The 27,010-nt window shown below is 41.7% G+C and overlaps 1 protein-coding gene across 2 annotated transcripts; it reads right to left on the bottom strand.

The window, feature by feature from the left end:
- Positions 1-461: 461 nt before the first annotated feature.
- On the bottom strand, positions 462-19,634 carry LOC103140026 (SH3-containing GRB2-like protein 3-interacting protein 1). 2 transcript variants are annotated; one of them, XM_007554949.2, is made up of 24 exons: positions 19,027-19,634; positions 16,943-17,595; positions 13,659-13,722; positions 13,298-13,343; positions 12,916-12,972; positions 12,566-12,623; positions 10,554-10,729; positions 10,448-10,459; positions 9,982-9,993; positions 9,627-9,651; positions 8,996-9,059; positions 7,797-7,867; positions 7,628-7,702; positions 7,459-7,527; positions 6,616-7,377; positions 5,420-5,541; positions 5,183-5,333; positions 4,110-4,221; positions 3,854-4,009; positions 2,891-3,023; positions 2,582-2,784; positions 1,789-1,853; positions 817-981; positions 462-719 (listed from the first exon to the last, which is right to left on the bottom strand). In XM_007554949.2, the coding sequence occupies exons 2-24, from the start codon at positions 16,950-16,952 to the stop codon at positions 697-699; spliced, it is 2,631 nt and encodes an 876-aa protein (XP_007555011.1). In that variant the 5' UTR covers positions 16,953-17,595; positions 19,027-19,634; the 3' UTR covers positions 462-696. The 2 variants fall into 2 exon arrangements, with proteins under 2 accessions (XP_007555011.1, XP_016528373.1); XM_016672887.1 differs by lacking the exon at positions 19,027-19,634 and having other exon boundaries at positions 817-975; positions 16,943-17,730.
- Positions 19,635-27,010: the final 7,376 nt, after the last annotated feature.

The raw sequence follows: 27,010 nt of genomic DNA, 5'->3' as shown, positions 1-27,010 counted from the left end.
TGGGTTTTATTTCATATTTTTATTCGCTAAGCAATTGAAAACCATCCACTTGCGTCCAATTCGCAATCAGGCTCTACTTCGTGGTGGTCTGTTAGGTCAAATTCCAACGAAATCCATTTGAAGTTTGGGTTTTAACGACGCAAAACGTGAAAACAGCAAAAGGAATATTTTTGCAAGGCACGGCAAATTTCATATCCTCATCATGTCCCCTCCAAATGCTAATTAGTGGCTTGAAAACAGAGGGAACGGTTCTGATTGGATGAAAACACGGACTCTCACTTAGCCGTGTCAACCAGATCCAGTTTACCACCTTTCAGATTGTTCTAGACTTTATACAATCAACTCCCGTTACCTCTTGCAGTGCATCTACAGCAATAACCAACTAATGAATAAATAACTAAATAAATAAGGCTGGATCACTGAATGAGTTACAATTATTATTATTATTTTTTGTTTGTTTTTTTTTACACAAAAACAACAAAGACTTGGCGGCTCTTCGTCTTTAACTCCGTTTGAGGTGCACAAAGGATGATTTGTGTTAGCTTGCATAAACTGTGTTCTTGCAGCAGACCTCCACCGTTCACGCCGACGGTTTGCTGAGGAGAATTAGTCAAGAGCACTAAACGTGAGATGGATCCTTAGTATTCACAGTCAAAAAAGCCACATTTCCTCGGTGCTCTTCATCAACAGCTTTCGCTAATTATCTGCCAAATACTTTCCTGTTGAAAAAAATACAACAAACACATCAGGAGGATCAACAGGTTGGGAGGATCTTGACGCAAAAGGTTGGAAATTGAAAACAAACTCGGAGCCGACCTGCAGCGAATCTCTTCTTGACCAGAGACAGCCTGTAGCCGGTCCCGACGAGCTGGATGTCGCAGCCGGACAGCGTGCTGCCCTCGCTGGTGAACTGGACGGCCAGCTGGGATGGCTTACAGGGACCCTCCTCCATCTGGAACCGGCCCAGCAGAGCCCCTACTCCTACACAATACGCACATGTCTGACTTTGCGTAACAGAGCAATGCAGTCATTGGAAAAAAAACAATGCAATGTTGTTTATTCCTTTGAGGTTCCTGGGTTTGGATTGTGATCGTTTTCTGGAGACTTCCTCACTTTTCTATGGCGCTGCCTTTGTGCCATCAATGCGGGTGAGCAGTGAATCTGGTGTGACCACATATATTAATGTAAGCAAACAATAATTTGTGGTATTGGTCGTTTATAACTAACACTCCATTGGTGCATTTTGCTCTGACGTTTCTGCTCCTCACATACGGAACACCAACGAGGCCAAAAAGGCGTGAAATTTCACGTATATTTCAAATGCAAAACCAACTCCAAAGCGCATGTAGCTCAACCACGGCAGCAGGAAATGACAGATTGTTCTCATCCAGTTGCTGTATTGCTCGGATGAAAAAGAACCAATCACAGCCAATAACCCAAACCACACCAGGAAGTGACAGAAATAACAAAACAAAGGTGTAAGATTTAGGAAAAAAGTACAAGAAAACATAACACGCTTGAATTTTGTAGTCTGATATTATGCAGTAAAGCAAAAAAAAAAAATTCTTACTTTGTGTATTTCAGGTAACATTTCTACATTTCTTGAGCTACTGTATGATGTGATCCTCCACTCAACTCACTGAAGAACAATATGAATTTGAATTCCGTGAGAAATGCTACAGAAAAAGTTCAGGTGCCCTGAGTTTTTTTTTTCCAATGACTGTATTTTTAGGGAAAGATAAAGTGATTTTCAACCAAAAAACAAATGAACAAAAAAACAACACTTGCCTCCATTTTCAGATCTTTGAGACAGGCTTTGGATTTTCCACTGAATCGTTTGCTGCTCTGGATTCCTGAATGAGAGAGAGAGAACGAAAAAAAAATCATGTTATGTTCAACAGACTTGTCGATTAACCTGCATATTTTCCTCTTCATTCACTGGACGATAAGAAGGAATGTTAGGTGGCAAAGATGGCAGAAGCCCATTACTTATTGTATGGCTGAACAATATGGTATAAAAATTAAGACTGCAATTTTTTCATACCAGAAAATAGTCGTATGACTATTAGGGCCAGGCTACCAGAACTTTTGTTCAATTAAAAAAATATAGTCATAACAAAAGCAGGATAAGGATGAAATTTTAACAGAAAAAAATGCAAAAATTACAGAAAAAAAAAAGTTAATTTAATGACAAAAAAGCTCAGATGATTCCTTTTTTGTTATTTTTTTCATGTTGGAGTTTTCATGAAATGACCACTTCGTTCTCCTAACGTAACAACTGCATTCTTGTAACTTTACAACTTTAATCTCACAATTAAAAACAGGAAAACATCTTAGCCTGGCTCCTAGACTGAGAGCTGACCAGAATTCAAAGTCGAAACTGAACAGAAGATGGCCGCCTCGGGCATCGCTCTGAATTATGGAAACCAAAGGAGTTCATTAGTGAAAAAGAAAAATCAACATTTTCCAAAACAATCTAAATCTTCAAAAACCAAAATTTTAATTAATCAATAAAACTGACTTCTCGTGTGAGGCTAATTCGTAGGTTGGCTGTGGTTTAGGGGTTCTGAGTGACCTTTACCATGTGGCGGGGGGGATCATGGTGTGCAGCCGGGCGATGCCTCCGTTCACCGGAACCACAAAGTGGATGTTGTGTAGCGGCACCGGGGCGGCCATGGCCTCCGCGTTGTATTTGTAATCTATCCGAAGGTCAGTGTTGATGGAATCGCCCCGCCAGCTCACGGCCAGGTTCAGAGGAGTGGACCGGATCCCCTCTGCTGACACCTGGCGGGGAAACACCCAGAGGAATACGTGAACTACAGTTCATGTCTTCAATAAGAGGAATAATGTTAGAGAAATTATAAAGAAGAAAAAAAAAGGCATTTAGTACTTGGTATTTGATCATATCCACGTTGTAGTATGTCGCCTGAGGCTTCTGTTCTGCCACTTTCTTCAGATGGGTAATCAGGTTTGGCATGTTTACCCAGAACTCCTTGATGTCTACACCGTCTGGAGCGCCATCGCTGCAGAGCGACGAGAACAATGTTCCGCTCAGGCATAAAAGGATCATAGAAGGATAATTCATGTGCACAAACCATTCCTGTCTGTGTCCAAGACGGTCGGCCGCAGCGCTCTGCAAAATTCAGTGTGTTTTCAGTCCGATTTTACGAGACAGACCGACACAAAGTAGTGCTTAATTAGCTGCGTTTCCATTACAAATGTGTGCAAAACTTCAATCAATATTGTACCAATTTAAAAAAAAATAAAAATTGGTGCAATAATTTTTTTGCACCCCAACAAAAACGTTTTATCGAAAAACAAGACGTTTCTGTCAAAATGGTTTTGTTTCCATTAAGCGCAATTATTTTCTAAGTGTCAAAATACACAATGACATGGTCAGTGGAAATGCAGCTACTGGAAATGCATCACTTTGTTTTACAAACAAAAACCTGAAAAGTGTGGCGTGCATATGTATTTCGTCCGGTTGAAACAAGGAGCCTAAGGTCTTCCTCTACTAGTTTCTATTGAATGACATTATTGTCCATTCACTTCATTTATCAGGTTGAGCAACAGATTCTCTTCATTTTGGATCTGGACTTTGACTTTGTCCATCTTCAGCTCTTATTCTGGTTCTGGTTCTGCTCTGCCTCTCCAGAACCAGAACCAAACACGGACAAACAGCATTCAGCTTCTACGTACCACTGATCTGGAACAAACATCCCAGGAGTAAACGATAACAATCAAACTAAAATATTCATAACACCTTTGCACAGAAATGTAGCCCCCAAATCTTAGCATTAACTGAATTTCATGGCCCAGAAAAAAAGGCAACTTCACTGTGTTTGAAGCTCACCAGCAGAGCAGCTGTGGATTGGGCAGGACTTGCTCCAGGCGGCTGTAGTTGCTGATGACGAAGGTGAGGACGGGTTGAGTCGGGTGGCAAGCGAAGTGCCGGGTTATACCTGCAGGGAAGGAGAGGACCATCTCCCCAGTGATCTTCACTGCACATCTGCAGCAGATGGAGAAGGAAACACAAACCGAACTGTGAAATATCAGTCATACTGAGAGAATTCATGTCTTTTTGGGGTTTTTTTTTTTGTTTTGCTTACTTGCTGGGGTCAGCGCCTTTGAAATAAGCATTGATGGTTTCGGTGAAAGCAGCAGCGACCGGCAGGGTATCCTGGGGCCCCATGGTGAGCGGGCTGGGGCCTCTAGAGCAGCCTGGTTAGGACATAAAACCAAAAGACGGCTGTCAGAAATCTTCTAATGCAGCGTTTGCTGCAATAAATCTATAAAAGGGAGCAACAAAAGATAACAGGTGAAGCTTAAACCAAACTATCCAAGGTGTTGCTCAGAAGTTTACATACACTCATCATGATTCATTTGGGATTTTAATAATACATGGGAACATTTTTTTAAATGTATTTAACAAACAGTTTGAGTAGTTTTAAAAGTTTAGAGTGAGTTTTAGGTAATCCTCATTATAACTATATGTGTAGGCTTAACTTTATCCAGTCACCACTAATATTTTAGTAGGGGTGCCGATCACCAATCTTTAAAAATCCTGGCCTGCCTATTCCAATTTTGGCTGACACACATTTTTTGTTTTTGTCTGAAAAGTTACGAAATATAGCAATGAAGTCACTAACTTGGCAACAGGGTGACTATTGTTAATCTGCAGATGTGACTTGGTAGGTAAAACAGCCAGTTCTAGATTTTGAAACTCTCTGAAGTTGCTTTATGGTCACTGGGGCTGAAACAATTAATCAGATTAATGCGATGAATCGATTGTTGAAATAATCATCAACTGATTTAGTAATCGATTAATCAAATTAGTTTGAAATTCATGGTGAGCGTTGGTGAACTTGGGACCACCACTGCACATCCACACGACTCGGGGATCTGGGTGAGTAGGAGATGGGATGGGCAGCAAGAACATGAAGAAGAGGTTTCATGATGCTGCTGCTGCTGCTGCTGCGCAGAGCGACTCACCTTCAAAAGCTAAATAAAACCTGCCGTGGTCAAACCAAACCAGAGGCTGCGAGGCCTCTGGGTGGGGCGGAGACATGAGGAGGAGAGAGTCATGAGACGAACAAGACAGTGAGGCAAGGACATGACGACAAGAGGCAAGACGGCGTGTGGACGTGGAGCCGTGGCGAGGCGCGCGCGGCAGCCTCCGTACCTGCGGTGGGCATGCTGAGGTCCCGCCCTAAGGTGGGAGTGGAAGCCGCGCTGTGCGAGGTGAAGGAGGACAGGGAGGAGGAGCTCTCGGCGCGGGCCAGGGGGGCAAAAGGCGGAGGGCTTCCTGAAACTGGGGGGCTGAAAGGCCGACTCTGAGAAAGAGAACGGAGCTTTGCTCGGTCTCGACCCTGGAAAAAGTGAGAGATTCCAGGCTGAAGCCGGGAGTTTTTCTACGCACCAGGTCTGTGATTGGTTTCCCCGGGGGCAGCTTCGGTCGCGAGGACGGACGGGGAGGAGGAGGAGGAGGCACCGGACTCCCCCGGGACTGAGGCGTGGCAGGGCGGGCTGGAGACGAGGGGCCTGCAGGGGGCAGCAGAGTCCGGGTGACACTTTATTTCATGTCAGAGTCAAAAATCAAATGATCCGAGGTTTACAAACTTCTAAATCTACAGAAATCCAAACTCATAAGAAAAACACACAAAGGAAGTAGTTTTTTATTTTAATGATGCTATTGTTATTGACTTTGGACCACGTTTACTGTAACTTAACTGTGTCTTGCTGTCAGGACACTCTTAGTAGATCTTTGATCTCAAGGAGTTTTATACTGGTTAAATAAGGTCAAAAATGTTTTCATTAAAGGGGCGGTATCATGTAAAATCATCATTAATAATAATGTTATTCCGTCATCAAAAACACACCTGGAGTTTTGCTTTGATTCTTTAATGCATGTTTGAGAAATCCTTTAATCTCCCATGGCAACCATTCAGCTGTGAAAAACGCCTGGGTGGACCTAGCCCCGCCTTCTAGGCACAGCTCCTCCTCTGAGCAGCAGCTTCCAAGTTTCCGCCTTCACAGAGCGGCCCTCAACCACAACACCCCCACTGAGCTCCTTCAGACTAGCCAGCAGCAATTAGCAAACATCTGGCGGAGCTGCACATCTACTGAGCTCATTATAGGAACTACTTCTTAGTGCAATGGTGGTAAAAATGTTGTTAAAGGTTTAATAGAGGAGCCATGTTTTGATAACTTCCTGAAGGCAGAGTTTCAGAAATAGCAAGAGTTTTTAAAGGGACAGAGACCCAATTTCAAGGTGTTAAATTACAAAGTCATATTTCTTTAAAGTCATTTGATATATGGAACATTTTGACAAAAGACTAAAGGTAACATAGTGATATGAAATGAAATAGCACTTTGTGCCTGGAAAACACATAATAATGCCCCTTTATGCAATCTGAAGCCAAAATTGCCACAGGAGGTTATAGGATTTCTCAAACATGCATGAAAGAGTCAAAGCAACAGTCTAGGTATGATTTTGATGAGAGACCAACATTAAATAATGGTGTAAGGCTTAAAAAAGTCAACTTTACATGACACTGCCCCTTTAAATTCACCTGAAGATGGGCTTCATATTTACAAAGAGAGCAGAACACTCACTGCTGCCAGAGTAGGGCCCAGGGGAAGACATGATGGACCGGTACGCAGATGGAGGAAGAGGAGGCGGCGTTCCCCTGAAGCTGGGTGTCAGCTCTCTGGGAGAGCCTGTCACTTCTGGTACTTCATCTCTCTGGTACGCTCCCTCTGGAGTCCTCTTTCCTCCCAGAGTCCCGTAGGCTAAAGGAGACGTGACCGCCGCCCGCGGGGACCTCCGCTCTGCCGGCAGAGGGGGGACGGGGCTGATGGGAGCAGGGGCGCAGGCGTATCCTGCGAACTGTAGAACCTCCTCGTCGACTCCTTCCTCTTCGAGGAAAGCAGGAGGAGACTCGGAAGGGGAGAAGTCGGGAGGTAAGGGGGGAGCTGGTTCATCAGGGGGTGGAGGGCCAAGAACGATGGAGGGGGGCGAGTCTACCGGAGTGAAAGGAGGGGAGGAGCCAGGGGAAAAGCACGGTGGAGAAGGAGGGGGCTCGTTCGGGGGCGGTCCAGGTGAGAGGCCGGGCGTGGAAGGCGTGGAGGTGGGCGTGTCCGGGGGAGGAGAGTCCGGTGGTGGCGGGGGAGCCGGCTCGTCGGGGGGTGGAGGTCGATCGTCCGTGAACGTGACCCATCTGGGAGACGGCGCATCCTCCCTCGGTCTGGGGCTGTCGGCGGGGCCGAACACGTCGTCCAGGTCGGGGCCTGGTGACCCCCGGTATGAGGCCGGCGACAGGACGTTCAGATAGATGGGGGCGGAGCTGCGTGCCGCCCTGCCATTGGGCAGATCAGCTGTAAGAACGAGTTGGAACAGTAGCCGTTAAATCACAGCGCGAGACCGACTTCCACCGATGAATTCAGAAGGAAATTTACCTGCCAGATCTGATGGAAAGCCGTACCGACCTCTGGAGGGGAAGTTTTTTGGAGGAAGCGGTGGAGGAGCTGCAACAGAGACAGTTCAGCATCACCAAACACACACACAAACACGCACACACATTAGATCAGTTGGATTTACTGGCACAACAAAGGTCCGCCTACTCACCTCCTGTTGGAAAACTTCGGCTCAGCTGGGATTCTGAACACGGTCTGGGTTCTCCCCATGCATCGCTACGGATTACTGACAGTGCCGCAACAAATAAGAAGACAGAGTTGAGCAGGAAACACCACATAACCACATATAGGAAGTTACGTCTAATTAGTGGAAGACAGACCGTCATATCTGGCATATCTGCTGTCTGAAGGAAGCCTGAACAAAGCAGGAACGTTCTGTGGCGCAGTGGCACTGCAAGAGAAAACACATTCATCTAAAACAGTGCCAGCATTCATCTGAGCCAACATAGTTCCAGTTCTGGGTGATCTGATCAGAAATGATCATCTTTAGGTATGTCAGTTTGGACTTTACATCAACATATGTGTTCTTCTTGACTGAGTACTGCTGAACTATGTTCTCAGCAATAAAATTTATGAGATTATGTACTTTTAAGTACTTCCATGGAACTTTTTCTGAACTTATCTGGTACTTTCTCTGAAATTGCATTGAGCTAGCTAACTAAGCTAGCTATCTATGTAGGATACACAGAGCTATCTAAACTGGATAGCTAGCTAACTTAATAGGAAGATAGATATTCAGATAGCTAGCTATGTTGATAGACAGCCAGATAGCTACATAGCTAACTCTGGATATCTAGCTAATTTAATAGCTATATAGATATCTAGACAGCTACATAACTTTATAGCTAGGTAGATATCCAGAATGGTGCTTGCTTGATATATAGCTAGATAGCTAGATAGCTAGATAGCTAGCTAACTTGATAGCTAGATGGAAAGCTATTTATCTAGATAGCTAAATGATAGCTAGTTATCTCGATAGATTCATGGAACAAGGTGAGTTCTCACAAATGGCTAGTAAGTTACAGCAAGATCCTGGGAAAGGACCGAAGCATTTCAAGGTAAGTTAAACGAAAGAAGCTGCATGAATTCTTAATAGAACTACAAGACGATGGTAACATTTAGAAAAGGTGCATGAAAGTTTCAGAAATAGCTAAAGTTCTAGAAAAGATCCATAAAGATTACATGAAAGTTCTGGGTAAGTGCCTTGTCACAAGTCACCTCATTATACAGGCACGTTGCACCTGGTAAGTTCCAGAATGTTTCATGAAACTTTCATGAATCAAATCAATGGAAAAAGCCCATCATTGTTAAAAAAAAATCATGTTTTTATCATTTAAATACAATGAATGGTAACTCAAAATATTTTCCAGACTAAATTTCCAAACCTCTCCAGACATTGGAAAACAATAAAAAGTCAACTCAAGACTTGTCCAGACTTTTGAAGATCATGTAGGAATATTATCTCTAGTAGGGCTTTGACTAAAATATTCACTTGTGAGCTGTTTGCAGGATCACAGACCTTGGCATCTCAGATGCATAACTTGGTGTTGGGGTCGAACGTCTGGGTCGGGCAATCTCTTCACCTATGGCAACAAAAACTATTTAACCAACTAAATAAGAAATTGATAAGATTGACAAAGTGACCAATATAAAGTGTAATGATACACACTGCCTTAGAAAAAGTTTTCCTTTTTTTCAACATTTTGTTGAAAATGTTGAAAAAAAATAACATTTTTTTCAACATTTTTTTTCCAACAATTTTAAGCAATTTGTAGCTTAAAATTGCTGAGAGATTATCCTTAAAGATGTTCTTTATCTGTTGTTACTGAGGTTGAGCTATTTTGCAAAAGATTGCGGCTTCATCAGATTTTGGAGTGAAAGGGTTGAGTTGAAATGCAAGAAACATTTTAAATTTAGAAAAACAAGTATTGCTTTTCTTCAGCTTCCCAATTATATACCTCTTTGTGTTGCCCTCTCTCACAAAATACTGATAAACTGCATTGAAGATTGTGTTTTCAAACTTTTTCCAGCCGGTTATAAATTTTTGTAAGGCAGTAAAAGTCAAAACAATGGCCTAATTTGGTGAATAAATAAATGATAAACATAATAATACATAACAATAAAATATTGATGCAAGTAAATGTACTCACATGAGAGGTTTCTTTTTATCATCCCCTGCAAAGTGGAAAAGCAGAGAACAGATGTTAGCAATACAAATCATCTACGGTGCATTCTGATAAATCTATGAAAGAAATAACATCAAAACATTATTTCTACAGTCACGTAGAATCACTCAGTCATGGTTTGAATATAATTGTATTTCTCATACTCTATTTGAATTAGAAAACATCAGCTTTATTCACTGCATTGTTAACCTTTTGAATGCTTCTTGTTCTAAACGATCAGTGAAAATACTCGTCCATTGTGTGATCTGTGCACTGTTACAACTTAACAGGAGGTTGTCTTTCAGGCCTCCAACCAGCAGGTGGAGCCAGAGAAACTCACCGGACTGCGTCTCTGAGACCAGCAAAAAGGAAGAGAGAACAGACCTGGGTCAGAGAGTGAGTGACAAATCAGTCAACGGGACACCAACTAAAACTGGACACAACACATCTTCTTTACTTCAACCGCAAAGCTCCCATAATGCAACGCTTTGGTCGACGTCAAATCACGCTGCAACGGCCCACTTGGCATGCAGAAGCTGAACTGAGACCAGTTCACAGCTTCCTGTGTGTCCTTTTCTTACTTTGCATTATGTAACAAACATGTGCTTTGCCAGAAAGGTTGAAGTAAAGTTTAAGTAAACAGAAAGAATTAACAGAAAAAAAAAAAACAAGTGGTGGGTTTTAGTGCTAAAAAGGGGCATGTTAAAACAGAATCTACATGCAAAAACAGGGAGACAATGACATTCCACCACAGTCCTTTATGATGGTGAGGCATTTGAAGAAAAAAACAAACACAAGGAGCTTACCGGACTTCTCCTCTACAAAGGAAAGCAGTGAGTTGACAGAAAGAATAAACACAGTAAGACCCTGAAACAGACGTCATGAAGCAGAACTCTGTCGATGTCAGCTCACCAGGGAAGGAGAGAGTGCCAGACCTCCCACGGAGGCTTTCAGCTCGTCCATTGATGGGGGGACGCACCGGGCGCTGTCCGCCACCAGCGGCTTGATCCGGATTTTGAACTTTTTCTTGCTGTCCTCGTCGTCGTCCGAGTCGCTGGAGGAGAAGAAGTGCTTTTCTTTGGAAGCCGGTGAAGGCTTGTCAAGGGCAAAGTGTGATGAATTCGACCTGAAGCTGCTCTCGCTGTCTGCTTGTTAGCCTAGAAAGTCCGGTTTGTTTTGCGAGCTGTGAATGCGCAATCGAAATCTGACTCGGACCAAAGAGGCGAACTCTGGTCCGAATAAATATGTAGGTCTTGGTTCGGTTCAGTTGAAGATAACTCTGCTGTGGTTTGAATGCAGATGTGAATTACAAGCAGACTGGAGGAGGCACAGGGCATTCTGGGTAAATACAACCAAAACAAACGGGAGATAGTGCTAGTGGGAGAAATGAAATCATACAACCACTAAAATCTGATGCTATCCCAATTTCGTTTACATTTTGGGACAAAGGAAATTATGCTCATGTCGTCTTCTTCATCTTCATGTCTCTTCCTTTAGTATTTCTTGGTGCAGCGCCACCACAGGCCAGCACCAGCCTGTGGTTTGGATCGTTTGACACAGTGCATGTGTGAAAGCAAACAGCATCAGCTGAAAACTTCGCAAATGTTGGAATTTTGGTTCCAGATCTAACCGAGTCATCGGTTCGACTATCAGGTTTGAGAACACCCCGAGTGAAAACAGGGAAGAACAGAAGACGTAGTTTTGGTCCTGCTCTGGTTCTAACTCGTCCTGCATGACGAGGTCTCAAGGACCGGTCCGTGTGTGTGCCCATTGATCATACGAGATGAAGGGATGAGCTTAAATTAGCCGAAAAGGCTGAAGTGAAGCAGAAATCTGTACAGGCCAAAACCTTTAAACATTTTCCTGAAAACCAAAAAAATATATTTAAGTAGAAGAAGTAGTACAACGTGTGGTTTGAGATGTTTAAAGTTAGCATGGAAGAGTTTTCCTCGTACAGTGTCTGTCCTATAAGATTTTGACATAGACGTAAAGGTTAAATTTTTCTACTCTCAAAAAGTCAAGCTATAAAAATGTAAGACATTGTGCATGTCCTACTTACAGTAACGACACAATAACACCACTTGTCATTTTTTCCACTTTTTTCGTATTTTAACTAAAAGAAGGCACCTCTTGACATTTTCCTTAAGTTGCAACAACAGCCTTTCCCAGCTTCCCATCAGCTTGTTTTATGAAGCCGATTTTAACCCCCAGTGGGCCAAAAGAAGCAGCTTCATCATCCATCACTGTCTTTTCTGGATCTCACATGCGCGTCAGATTAATGGCCGTACCAGAAACATGCAAATACAAAGGTTCTGCCTTTGAATCTAGAGAAATGTGATGAATGGCATTCAAATTTTTTAACGTGTTAAAATCTGTCCTTGTTACAGGTGACGTAGCTGAACGACAGACCTGGTGTCAACAACCTCTGCCGTAAAACTGATATTCTGGTCAAAAACATCATGAAAACAGGGATTTTTTTAAAAATAAAAAGTAATAAAAGTTATTTAAAAAGCACTTGGTATTCTCTCAACATCGTGTAAGTAGATATATACTGTAGTATAAACTACACTCAAGGTGAATTAGTTAGCCTTCAAGGATTCTAGATGATTTAAAAGCTTCCTGAAATCTGCTGAAAAAGGTGAATGTTATAACAGCTGAGTGGGTGAAGTAGAGCGGAGTACGCTGAAGGAGTGACCAAAGAGTTGCGGAATGATCACAGCGTTCGCCTGCCTTAATGCTCCTTTGTCTCTTTAGCGACTGCAGAGACAAACATACGGGGGTGGCGGGGCGGGAACGACCATCGATTGGTCTCATTTAACGCTAAACGGCACTCAGCTGAAGAGTCACTCCACTAAACAAGTCAATAGCGTCTCAAGCGACATGTTCTGAGAGCGCCGCTTGTCCTCGTCTCGCTGAAAGGATATCATCCTCTCCCTCGCCGGGCCGCAGGCTGAAACCCTCCTCGTCGACGTCAGGTGAGGCCTGCGAGAGAGAGAGAGAGAGAGAACGGAGCGGTAGAGGCAGAGTAAGGTGCTGTCGCAAACGGAGGTTTGGCTTCACAGATGTCTTGCCCAAGACATTCAGCTCGCTGGCCGAGCTCCAAAACGTTCAGCTGTAACTCTCTTCACACAGCGTATTTAAAAGCCTGACTCACACGACATGAACGCCGGGACCATTTCATCCCAGAGCTTACAGAGTGTCGGCTCGCTTCAGAACGCGCAAACAGCAGGAGGATTGTGGGTAGACAAACGAGACATGCGCTGCGGAGACTTACATATCTGTCCCAGTCGATTTCCCCGTAGAAACCGTTTGGAGCTCCATTGGCCTTTTTCTGAAACAAAAGCAATGTTGGTTGTTTAAAAACTCCTCTCGCAGTGAATGGAAATCAGGTGAAGCAGGTTTGCAGCATCGCACAAGGCATCTGCAACCAACTTCTTCACACAGACAAGACGAAGACAGACATGCTGAGTCAGCACCAGGTTTGAAAGAAAATGAATGAAGACATTCAATAATAAACGATATGCTTATTTTCTTTCATACTTCTCCTTCCATTTTGGCTTAATCTTTGTTTTACAAATAACAAAATGGAAGAATCTGACTTTTTTTTTATGTTTTAGTTTATGGCCACACACATAGGAAGCATTCTTTGTACGTACTTTTCCTTTCTTTCTGCTTTCGCTTCCCTCTTTGTCAGGTGAGCTCCTGTTTGAAATACGACAGACGAGTTACACCGGAGAAAAACATTCAAACCTGCTAAAAATGACTGCTTTGTAAATAACGCCTGACTCTGACAGATTACAAAATGTTCCTTACTTTGCAAAAATATTTACTCTGAAATATTTTCTTGTATCGTGTATGAGCATATTGAAATCTAGCAAACGCTTTCCACACAAGGATGTTGGAGGTTGTCTATAAAGTTCCTCAGTTTGTCATTTTTGCTTCGTTGTCTCAGTCATTAGGCTGCATTTAGAGAGTGGCCCCTGCAGCATAAATATGGAGGCATCAGAGCAAACTCACGTTGCATCTGTGTCCTTGTCTTTCTTCCGTAAGCCCAGGGCTTTCCTGGTTCGTTTTTTCAGTCCTGATGCAGAAAATGGAGAGGAACGTCATCGTAAATATTATTTACAGCTTGAGTGCCTTATATTCAGTCAATAGCCTTGTCAATAAAAGCTATTCAACAGCAAATAAACAGGATTAACAGTGTAGTAAGCCTTGGAGGAATGTCATTTTCCAGAAAAAAAAGAGGAAATGCACAGTTGGAAATATTTCTGTTTAAATGAAGATATCGATTTGGAACAAACTCTCCACTATGTGAAGAAAGCTGCAGCACAGACTGAAATGGTAATGGTTCAATTTCACCCCCTTATTTACTACATAAAACAGAAAGAAAACCGAAGATAAGGTCAAGTAAGGCTTCACTAGAGGTGCTCAAGGAATGACAGAGGAGCAACGATGCGGATCCAGATTTCCGTAGCCTGTTTAGCCAAACGTTTCAGTCACGAGCCTTCAAACATGAGCCGCCTCTGAGCTCTGCCTGACCATTCATAAATCACATAACTCCATGCTCAAAAAAACAATGGGCTGGCAATGCAGGATGTGACCGGAGGAGTCATGTGACATCGACGTCAACACTATGCATAAAATCTCCCCGTACCAACAATGGTGGATAAATTTACTGTAGCAATCCTGCTGTTGGTCGAGTAAATGCTTCAAATTTAAATCATGTCTCTCACGTTCTACCTCACTTGGTGCATCAGAGGCATAACAGAGGAGGGCTGACTTCTACTACCTTTATTTAATTGGCCCTTTCAGAAAACGCATGGAGGCGGCAAAATATTTTAGGGAGAATCGTTCCTTCAGTTGCTCTGGAATGAACTGCCTCTGCAAACGAGGCAAGAAAACTCACTTTTATTTATTGGCTTTTAATTCAGTGGGTGACGGACATTGAATGACTTATTGTGTTTATTTTGTGTGTTTTTTTAAATTATGTCATGGTTATTGGGGTTATGCCTGTGTTGTACAGCGCTTTGGTCAGCCAAGCATCATTTTAAAGTCTTATGAATAAAGTATGGTATGTCCTGGTATGGTATTACATGGTATGTGTGTGGCATAGTGTGGTATGGTATGTTTTGGTATAACATGGCATGGTGTGGTAAGGTATGACATTTTGTTTATCAGATTAGTGCCAGAAAACATCTCACCCCATGAACCTTATCTCAATAGTAAACACACAACACTTTACAAGATTGGTTTTTCAATCATTGTATTCATCATTCATCATTGTATTTATCAATACAATGATGGGAGGAGCTGAATACACAGCTATGCAGATCACTCTTTGTATTCCAGCAAGATTTGTTTTGGTAACCCATTTATGAGGCCCGCCTGAGGAGAGGCTCATTAAACATTAAGAATCTATAAATACACTTGAGTAAGGGTCTCCTTTATGCCAGTTTGGATCAGATTTAAGACACACTTTAAAAATTAATTCACTTTGATTTCTGTACAGATTACATACTTTGCTTGTTTTTTATTTACATCGTCTTGTCTCAGTACACTTTAGATCTGACGCTTAATTTTATTGTAAAATTGTTAATATCTGATTTTATTTCATTACCTTTTCTTTCATAGACGGAAGTTCTGGGAATAATGAAATGTAATGTTTTAGGTTCACTTTGAACTGAAGAGCACAGACTAAACATTGATTATATTGTCAACAAATGACTTCATGTTAAACGCAAATGACAAAATTTCCAACATTAAACTTTCAGTTAATGCTACTTTTACTTTTTGCAGACGCAGCACAACAAAAAGTAAGTTGAAACTTGACGTGTTAAGCAGTTTTCACTACTCTCTGTTTTGGATAAAAGAGAGCAAATCTCTGACTCACTCACATGGAGAATTTATTTTTATTAAATAAGGGCATTTTAGTTAATCTTTTCTGCATTGTTAACCGAACTGACCTCCATTTGAGTCTGGACCTCCTGGAGGCAGTAGAGCGTTGAGACGTTGAGCCTGTCCTTCACTTACTCGTCTTTCAGATATTATAGCATTAAAGATACTTCTTTGTTTTACCAGCAGTGGATACATATCTCTACGAAAGGTCAACCTGATTCCCAAAACAGAATAATTTCCAACCACAGCCCAGGATAGAAGAAAACTCAGCAGCTACCAAACCAACTACTGTTTCTTAGAGGAAAATATTAATCACAGGTCATAACTTTGGCATCCACTGTGCTTCTGGCACAGGTTGGAAAGACTTATGATTTAGATAATCCTTTTATGACAAATAAAACAAGACGAGCTCCAAGTTTACTGCAGTAATGCTATAATGCAGCTTCTCCCCATCAGCAAAGCCTGTCATGAATGGTAATGCCAGTTAGCATCTCCACAGATGACGGCGGATAAACTCTTTTTCTGTACGATCTTTTCCTGTTTCTCTGGCTTTAGCACATTTAGCAGCGCATTCACAAGGATGACTGGCAGCGCAAATGCCCTCCTCCAGGCTCTGATTGGTTGTTTTTGGTCGGGAGCTGTGCATTTCTTCTGACGGCTGTTGTAGCTCAGGGAGGATGTGGAGGTGACTGATCTTTTCTCAGATTATCTGGCTGATATTATTCTGTCAAGACATGGTGAAAGCTAAATAACATGTAAAAAAAAGAAAAAACGTTTCTTTAATAAAACTTGCACATACCGCAGCTTTAAGTCTGCAGTTGTAACTTGAAAAATTGCAGAAAAAGTTCAATACTCTTCTGGGACTATGCAACAGCGATGAATTTACAGACGTCTGTGTTGAGTGCGGATTCCCACATGACAAGTGAGCACATCATCACAGCAGGATGACTGCAGGCCTTTTGCTAATATTAGCCACCTTCCATCACCAGGCGGCTGGAAGTGCATGGCAAAAACTCTCTGCATACGGCAAACTGGGTGATATCCATCTATCAACTGATGTTGACACGGAAACCAGACAGTCTGAAACCAGAGCAGCCTGTTCATCGGTTATCTACAAGGTGGATGTACCGTCTTAAAACATACAAAAACAGCAATGCAAAAGGAAACACACTAAACCTACATCACACCACTGCCCTCTGTAAACCTGTCACACACACAATGTCACACTCGCGCACTGCTGCAGCCATGGTGCTAAACCGGTCATGCACATACCTCCTTCGCTCCGCGCAGCACGACGGATCACACCGACGGATTCACTAGCTTTAATGACCCAGCGGGACACGAGAGGGCAAGAGGGGGACGTGGCGAGAACTGCGAGTGGAAGAGGCACTGAGCGGAACGTTTACCTTGCATCATAGTCGAAGATTTTCATCCTACGTCGCCCTCTGGGGTGCACACGTGGACAGAAGAAGAAGAAGAAGAAAGATCTAGGCGGTCAAAACGGAGCCTGGGCAGGGCATGGCTAATTGTGCACAGCTCATCCCACCTCCCTCCACCGCTGTGAAGCACGATGTTGATTTCTTCCACCCTCGAGAGGGCCGGGCTCGCACAAGGGAGGCACAACGACAAACGGCGACACACTTGGAGGACCACAAGCAAGAAGACAGACCGAGGGAATAAACACTCCGAATACGGGGGGAAGCAGGAGGAACGGAGGGGAGGGGGGTGTCCTCCCTGAGTGCACTAGGCCCCGGACGCCTGAGCAGCATCGACACACGCCATCTCTGTGAAGGGGTGAGGAGGGGCTGGGGGGCGGTGGGATGCTGAGGAGGAAGAGAGAGCGGTACAGAGAGCTAGATGGGCAGAGAGAGGCAGAGGAAGAGTGGGAGAGGAGGAGGAAGGAGAGGAGGAGGAGAGGGAGGAGGAAGCTCTGTGATGTCACATCTGCAGTGAGCCAATCCCTGAAAGCACGGTCACATGGCAGGCCGCTGTCCTCTAATGCCTCGGTTAGTTATCGCCGTCTTTCCTTGCCTTGAGCGCACACGCAGCTGCATGCAAGCTGTGAAAAAAAAAAAAGATCCCAGCTCATAGTGGACATTTAAAGAAGAAATGCGTCTCTGGGAAAGACAAGGATTTTATTGCAATGTATTATTTTTGTTTAACTTGTAAAATAAAATGAAGAAACAAAAATTCATGGCAAGGAAAAAAATGGCACATTAAAGCTGCCGTATGTAACTTTTATAAAGAATATGTGTGCATGTTTGTTCAGACTGTCACCATGTCGCAACAGTTTGTTATGAGACAGACAATCTGTGAAAAGTTCAGTCTCTTTTAATCTCAATTAGTGTGACAGATAGTCAGAGTTAGGTAGTAACTAGTTACATTTACTTGTGTAACTATTAAAAATTGAAGATGACTTGGATTTTCAACTTCAGCTGCAGTTTCCACCTCACAGAGCACCCCACCTCCGAGACTTACACACTCAGCTCCTTCAGACTAGCCAGAAGCAATTAGCAAACACCTGGTGGAACTGAGAATCTACTGAGCTACTTATAGGAGCTACTTCTCAGTGAAACACTGGTGAAAATGTTGTTCAAGGATTAATGAGATGTTGTGATGACTTCCTGAAGGCGGCGTTTCAGAAAGAGCAGTAGTTTCTTAAAGAGACAGAGGCCCGATTTCAGCGCATTAAGGCATATTTGATATATGTAGCATTTTCATAACAACTGAAGATAACAGTTTACTCGAGGGAGCTATAAAATGGCACTTTGTGCTTTGAGATCACATAACACTGCCCCTTTAAAATCTTTCTAAAACAGTCAACAGGAAAGGGAACTATTCCTGATAGTAATTTCACACAACCTAACCTAAGAAAAATCTTAAAAATCCTTTTAAAAGTATTTCTGCTGTTTGGACTCTATGCACCAAAACAGCAACAGCAATTCAACCACAGCAGGACAAAAACTGACAGCTATAATTATTGCATCCTCTCACTTTAGCCCAGAAGGAAAAGGGAGTGGCAGAGGACAGACCGTTTTTTTTTTCTTTTTCCTGACTCTATCTGACATGTGCAGCAACAAAACACAACAACAAAGATGTAATCAGCTAAAAATATTTTCCAGATTTAAAAGTTGGTTGGAGGAGAAGGTAGTTCAAGGAAGGCATGCGGCGCGTCGCTGTGGGAGCTAACATTTCTGCGGCAGCAGTCATGAAATTTTAAAGATGAGAAAACGTCTGGTTGTTTTGTCTGTGTTGGTTCTGATCTCTCATGCAGACGACCTCACTACACCGGAAGACGCTGATCTGCAAATGTTATTTCCTACAACTACATGTCAATGAAAAGTCTCACAACCCGAGGCCGCTGGACGACAGATAAAACAACAAGTCCGGAACGTGACCACGTCGTCCTGATCTAGTTGTCAACAGAGAAGTCTATTTCTGGGTCCCGCTGCCAGCATGAGCGTCCAGCAATAGCTGTTAATGAGCTTACCTAGCAAGAGGCCAGGGTGCGTTCCCGTGTGCTTTCCTTCTTACGCAAGAAGCCACCCAGGGGTCAGAGGTCGCGGCAGCAAGGATTACAGGATACGAGTAGCAGGAGATCCTTTCATTGAAACAGTTTGTGTAAAATCAAGCTGCTCTGCATGACGGAAATACATAAAAATAATAAAACATAACAAAATAGAGGTATAGGTGACAACCCTGAAAAAAATGAGCATCTTATGAATGTTGACGAATGAGTGATTGCAACGTATTAAACAATCTCTAAACTTTTTGACACGTGGGGCAAAATCGTTGAGTCAAAAGTTCGCGCAGGACAACGATGTAAAAATAAAACTAAAATCAAGCACATAAAGAAGTTTTTTTTTTGCTTGATTTTTGTTGGAAGCGAATGTCATTTGTAGTAGATCCAAAACTTAAAAGGGATTTTACATGTTTGAAGTATTAAGAGAAAGGCACTTTATTTTGGGCTCGTTTGAACAAATTCATTCTCCGTTGTTAGAAAAGCTATTAGTCACTTTCTTTAATAACGATTACAACGTTTAGCCAAGTTTAATAAACAAAATAAAATCTGTTCTCTTGATAAATGTGGTTATAAGTAGAAAAGTAGTAGCAAGTACTTTGTGTTGTACTTAACATTTTCCATTGTTATTTAACCTTTTAGTTTTAAATGTCTATACATTTGGTGACACAGTAAAGCTGTAGTATTTTTGATCAAGGCTACCAAACCATGACAGCCCCATTCATGTAAACACAACTGACCTGATTTACTGGGTTAATTAAAGAAGGAAACTGATCAACTTTATCATTTTTAAATCATAAGGGGAGGAATTTCCATGTGACCTCTTCTGTTTTAGGGGACAAAAGGAAAACATCCTGAGTTTTCATAATGAAAACATAAGAGCTACACTTTATGGTTGTAAGACCGCTTGCTGTGACAGACGCAGAGTGCCTGCTGGTGGCTGAAAGGCGACATGGCTTTCCTGCTGGTGTGTCAGGTAAATGTTGCCTGAGGTGAGTTCACGACTACAGGTTCTAATGTGATGTCCCAGCAGGGAGGGAAGCTATGCATTTACAGTACGTTAAACCCTCTGGCATTAATCTAATGTCGCTGGGGTGCTGGTGGGTTTTATTATTTTAGCCTTTGTTAGCGAATTGGCAAGAGGAAGATTATTTACTTCATTTCTGCAACTTTATCAGATTTGTTAGTTGTTCCAAGACAAATCATTACGATAAATGTTTTCTTTTTCTCTCTGAATTCAGGAGCAACAGTAGCTGCCTTTCCATTGCAAATGTGCGCAAATCTGTCGATAATCTGCTAATTTTGAACAAAAAAAAACAAACAAAAAAAAAAACTTTCAAAACTGCGGTGTTTCCAGTAATTAAGAAAATAAATTAAAATCACGCGAATAAGCTTATTCAGGCGACAAGTCGTTAAAAATCATGGCAGCCATTACAATTACCGTTACAGTCGGTGGTTGGACCGACCAGCTTTTTGAGGAAATGGGAGTCGGTAATTTTACATTAGAGCTAAGATTCAATACTTTCAAATGACACACATTTTTATAAACTGTACCACGTTGTGTCCAGAAAAAAGAAATAGCAAACACAAACCGTCATCCTCCTAGCCCTTCCTGGTTCTTCTTCGTCGTTTTTGCCAGTAGTGACGTTCTGCCGTTGATCACGTGACTCGCGTGAAGAACGTTTCCGTGACGGTTTTGCAAAATGCATCAATTTAGAAAAGGCCGAAAAAAAACTTTAATCGGAAAATACAGGGGGTGGGGAGGGTTTCCCATTTGTTTGTTTGTTTTTTGTTTTTTTTAATTGGCGTGTTTCTAAGCGAATTTATTTTCGAATTTTAAATTTGCGTAATTTTGCGGTTAATGAAAACGCAGCTAGTGGTAGTTGAATAAATGATTAGTCCTACCTGGTCTCTGAGAATGATGAGGTCACCCTGATGCCCAACGGGCGACAGGCTCCAAAAAAAAAAAAAAAAAAAAAGAAAAGGAAAGGGAAAAAAAACTGAAATTCAAAACAGAATTTCAGGACACATATCATGTACCTCCATGTCAAGAATGTCCTCCATTATCATAAATTTATTTCGTTAGCTTTAAGAGGGCAGATAGCAGATTACAAAGGATTTTACCAAAGGTCTGGGTCAGACTGCTTGTCTGGTCTTCATCATCACACAATTCAACCATTTTACCTAAGCATTCAGCTCAGGAGAGGTGATAAATTGTATGCATGTGAATTTTACTGTTTTCTTGTTTGAATATTTAGTTTTTGGTTTTATTTGTTAATTTTTTATTTTTTTTAATAATGTCAGAAACTGCTTGGAAGTTCCAAAACATCTTTCTACATGTAAAATAAATAAATAAATAAAAATAAAACCATAAATAAAGGAGAAAAAATAAGTTGACGATCTTAATTTTACCAAAGGTTTCAAATAAAAACTCATTTGACTGTCTTGAAGCAGATCTGGACACTGAAACATAACATTGACTACGCAACATTATCTTATGATGGCATGATAATAGTAAACATTATAATGACCATCTCAGTTGTGATATTTTATTTTTTGCTCTCTTTTGTGTTTCTGACTTTTTAGCATTTTGGTCTCTCGTTTGTGTGGGCTGAGAATATTTAGAATATATGAAACTCTTTCCAACTAGCTAACTATCACATTCGCATGCAAAATGTCAGTTCACAACACCTGAAATGCATTGGTCGACATTAATTAATATCCGAAGGAAATATCTGGAAAACACGTTTTTGTTTACACACTTATATGTGAATATTTCTTAATAAAGAATTTAGGATTTTCATAGTTCTTTTTTGCTTGTTTGTTTGTTTGTTTGTTTATTTGTTTGTTTGTTTGTTTGTTTGTTTGTTTGTTTTAGCACGATAGCTCCTAAATTTCAATGGTTTTCCTTCTGTATTTCCACCACTAGATGGCAGAGTAACCCTGTAAATGGTCGCCCCATTTTTTTTAATTTATTTTACTTTTTATTTTCTTACCAGCGTTTAACCCAGCCAGTTTGGGATTTGCCGTCAACATCTAAAAATCCTGCCTGTGCTCTGAACTTTCCATCCGTGAATAAAAATAAGATTTGCCTAACGAGCTGTGAAAATGACATAGTTTGTGTGGTGGAAGTTTGCTGGCAGCGTCGCTGTAATCCGATCATGGAGGTATGTGATGTCAGATGCCATGACAACCCAAACTCACCAATAAAAACACAGCAGCCTCGCAGCCGGCGATGGGAACTGTGGATCGGGAGGTGGCGGTGTTATGCACCGGTGAATTAACCAATTGTCTCTGGGCAGAAAAGGCTCAGCACTGAGAATCACCAGGGGAAGAAAAGGAGCAAAAAAGGATGATGTAATCCTTTAAAGGAACATTCACAAAATGTAAAGACGGTGACAATGGAGACATGGTCGAACTAAAGCTAAAATCATCACCAGTAAATTTACATGTGCATGTCCTATAGGCAAAATGTTTGTTTCAGAAACAATAAAATTGCTTGAAACCCCGCATCAGTTTGCCCATACACCACATTTTTAGATTTCTATCTTAGCCTACTGTTGCTTTTTAGGGATGTTACATTATGTCACCACTATGCGTTTTGGAATACTCCCAAAATGTTCAGGCTTACATAATAATTTTATCAGGAATATGAATATGGACTGGAGAAAGGACCAGAACAAGTTTTAGAATGACCAGTTCTTTGGGCAAATGTGCATGTCGGGCATGGCTAGCAGAAGCTTGAGCGTGTAAAAAAGGCTAACCTGAACAAACTGGTTTTGTTGTTTGAAGAAAAGCTGTTAACCCTCTGTAATTGACCTTGTTATACAGCATTATATCACTACACATGTAATATTTAAACAGTGTTATATATTGAGTTAATTGTTTGTCCATGAAAGTCTAATCAAGGTGCATTCTGTTTGTATTCAGAACTCACATCTTCCAAGTTGAAGAAATTCAAGAATGCCTGCTAAACTTGGAATTCCAGGTCAGAGGTCGCCAACCAACCTCAAGTTTAGTATCCAGTATGCCTGTTGCACATATGAAATGTTGTAGACATGGCATATATTGGCACATGTACTCAGTAACACTGTATGATTTGAAGATATACTTTGTATATCTTCAAATCATACAGAGCGAAGTGTAAAATATCTATTGTGAAAGTGTTTCTTTGTGTTTTAATGAATAAGTAGATATGACAAACATGTCAGCATCCATTGTAGTAGTTAGCACCGCAACAATTAGCAAAGCCTTGGTTTTCTCACTTGCAGCTAGAATGCTTCCATTTTTGGGTGTGACTTTGTTCTCACCTCAGTTTATTCTGACTTCTGGAACAAATTGAGCGTAACATTGAACATTATGAGAATGTTGTTTTAATTTTTATGAGTTTTTGTTGTTGTTGTTGTTGTTGAAAAAACATACATTTAACCTAAATATTACTTGATTGGTTATTCAAATAAAGTGGTACAGTGGACTCCAGGGTTAATACTTGAGACTTTCAATAAAAAAACACTTCTGTCTATTTAACAGTTAACACACCAATTATACCTTAATATGCATCAATGTGAAACCTCTTGGGATTACCACAGAAGTTAATACAGTCTTCCTTATCTTTGCTCTTAAGGGTACAGTCAATCAGGGTCAAGGAAAATGAATGGAGCTCCTGTGTTGCTCGTTTTGCTAACGCCAGCATAAAGTGCTTTGAGATGTCAGTATCACTGGGAAGGTGCTACGTAAATTCAGATGTTTCTAAAGGCCTTTAGCTGAACTCATGGGAGGAATGTCTTAAAGGTACAAAACAGAAAAGGTTTTGCTACCCAGTTTAGTCAGGTAGATGTCAAAACCTTTGTTTGTGACATGTTCTTGAATCCCTTCAGACGAAGGCATCATGTTTTCAGGGTTTATTCCTTAATTCACACTGATAGACAGGCTCTGTTTATGTGATTTCTTGATCCTACAGGGTCTGTCAGAAAAATCTAACTCAGCCGTCCAAAACAGAAATGTTGTGAATCACAGTTAATTCAAGATTAAGAACTTACTTTTTCACGTAGGGCCAGGCTGGTTTGGATGGTCTTCTGACCTTCCCTTCATTTGAAAAGGATTATTATTTTGACCAAATGGGTTTAGTAATCTTCTTCTGACAGTTTTCAGAACATTTCTTTTCAACCAAACTCATGCATGCCTTGTTCTTTTCAAAAACTGACTTTCTCACAGCATCTAGTTTTGCTGTTTGCAGTCAGGAAAACACCAAACAGAAACATCGTAATAAAAAAAAAAGACATAGTCTGTGGTGTAGACTTCAGTGTCAGAGTATTCTGCTGTGAACCAGATCGAGAACCTGACCTGCCTTGTTTGCATATGACCTCAGCTTCAACGCCTTAGGCTAAACAGAAACACCATCCATTATAAGGAGTGGTTAACCAGCTCTCTCCCAAATTACAGTGACTCTGGATTCCAATTTTACTGATCTTGCGGTTGCGCAGCTCCACATATCATGTTACATACTGTTCTCTGAGTGTTACTCACGCAGACTATCCTTCCTTTGCAAAGAACAACAACAAAAAAAACCCCTATGAGCTAGTTGTTTAACAGGCAACCAGAATTAGCTCATTTAGTAATCTGCAAGTTGACCTTTGGAGACGTTTCTGCCAAAGTAAATTTCATGTTTCTCCCTATGACTGTAATGTCTCCGTTGACCCCCCATCCTCTCCTACCCTCAGCCACATCCTCTGATGAATGACGGTGGAACATTTTCACCACCTTGGCAGAGAGGCCGTTGCACAGGAACGTTTCCTGAGGATGTCTGTCTGCCAGACCGTTCCTCGCGCTCGCTGCACCCTGATTGTGACTGGCGACCCTGGAGAGGATTCTAGATAAAGCCCTGATTACATACAGCTGACCCTGCTTTTAACCTGCCGGTGAGCCTCGTGTCTTCGCCCTCCTCTATCTGCCGAAGCTGCAGGCCCCGTCCAGACAGCGTCGCTCCAGCTCCTTGAGCTTCATTTTTCCATAACACCGGCTTCCTATGAGACATTTGCCCTGTTCAGTGCTGATCTTTGGCCGCTTAGACTAAAGATAATCTAACCTCTGCCATCAAGTTGTTAAGCCTCTAGTATCGACTGCTTTGTTTGTGCACTTTCTAAGCTTAAGGGCCCCGTTTACGTGGAGCCACTGTGGAGTTAAACCGTAACGTTTTCGCCGCGATCCAGCTGCTCATTTACACGACTCCAGTGACCAGAGTCTCACATCGAAGCTTTTTGAAACCCGGTCTCAGAGTGGAACTTTTCTGTGACTCCCCCCGCAGCATATAAAAAACAATGATAACAGTGAAAAAAGAAAGGAGGAGTACATTTCTGCCAAAAATGTCAGAAATTTTGAGATAAATTTTTTTAGAAAATAAGAAAGTAATTTAAAAACTATACAGAAATGTTGAGTAAATTAAAGAGAAAAAAACCCTAAAATTTTTGAGTTTGAAGAGTTGAAAAGTTGCTAAAAGTAAAAAACCTTCAAATTTTGAGATTCAAATTCAAATTTTGGAGCAAAAACCTTTTCAAAATTTTCAACTTCTGAAACTCAAATTTCCTGGGGTTTTTTGTAGAATATTTCAGATTTTTTTTATTCTTATTTTTGCAAATTTTTGACTTTTCAAGCTCAGAAATGTCCTTGTTTTTTCTAGAAAATTTCAGAGATTTTATTTTGGCAGAAATTTACTCTTTTTATCCATCAACAATGGTCCTAATACACCATCTTACTTAACCTGTTAAGTTTAGCACAGTTTCTTTATGATACATATTTTTTATGTAGCATAAAGAATATGCTACATAAGCAAAGCGTCCATGGGAGACGTGTTGCTATTTACAGTGAGGTGGAAGCTAAAGTCAAAAGCCATGTGCTTTGATGACATGCTAACATCACTGCGCCATCTAGTGGCCTGGAATGACAACTACAGCTGCCACAATGTGTCTTGGCAGTGACTTCTAAACATGGAACTTTTTGCTAATCAACATCAAGTTTTAAAGGGTTTTCTTTCAAACTGAAGGCTTGACAGAAGAAATCCAATGCAAAGAGTTACATCAAAAAAATAGGAATACACTTTGAGTGAAATGTGAATGGCTTCTATAACTATTTCCTACTTTCTCCCACCCTCCTGCAAGCACCAAGCCAAGGGATTTTCCTTCCCACCATCGCTGGCTGGAACACTATTTCCGGATTGTGTTCATTTACTTTAGTTTGCAGAGCACACAGGAATGTGAGGCCATGGAAAACTGAGAGTGGCAATGTGGCCACGGCGGTCGGGAGAGAAAGACACAGAAAGGAAGAGCGAGGTGCGCGTGCTGGATAGAGAGTAGGCAAGACGGAGCTGAGACGAGCCCGCGAGCTACAGACTCCACCAAAATAGCACGAGGAAGAATCTCTGCGGGTAACATAAATTTGCACACGACGAGCGTAATCAAAGGGAGAAGGCCCAGACATGCAACATAAACAAGCCTCGTGATGTTAGGGATTCCTTTAGTCGCAACCGGGTTCGCCTCCCGGCTTTCCTCCGTCGCCAGTCTCAGTGTTCGCCCGGTCGCTTCCTCTTTCTCCTCAACATCCCACCGGGATGCGCTGGCTGACGCCCAGAGTACGGGCCCGTTTGTGACCCGATTTCCTCTTGACATTTCCACTGTTGATAAAAGCCGGCGCTCTGTGACGGGTGCAATTGTCAAAGTGGTCATGTGGGCTTAAGAGGTCTTAAGAGTTTCAAGCGGCTTGCTCTAACTCCACTAGATGAATAAACAGGATCGGCTCCATTAACGGAGGTCGTTTTTATCTGCGCTAAATGGGATTTTAGAGGAATCTGGAAAACAGTTGGCCGACGATTTAAAAGAGTACACTCGAGCCGCCCGCTATGCTACCAAATTTCATTAGAAATGTAACTTGACCAGCTACCTATGCAGTTATGCTAAAAAAA

Source organism: Poecilia formosa, unplaced genomic scaffold (genome assembly GCF_000485575.1).
Source record: "Poecilia formosa unplaced genomic scaffold, Poecilia_formosa-5.1.2 Scaffold67, whole genome shotgun sequence".
NCBI lineage: Eukaryota > Metazoa > Chordata > Actinopteri > Cyprinodontiformes > Poeciliidae > Poecilia > Poecilia formosa.
This window is presented reverse-complemented; position numbering and strand designations above follow the sequence as displayed.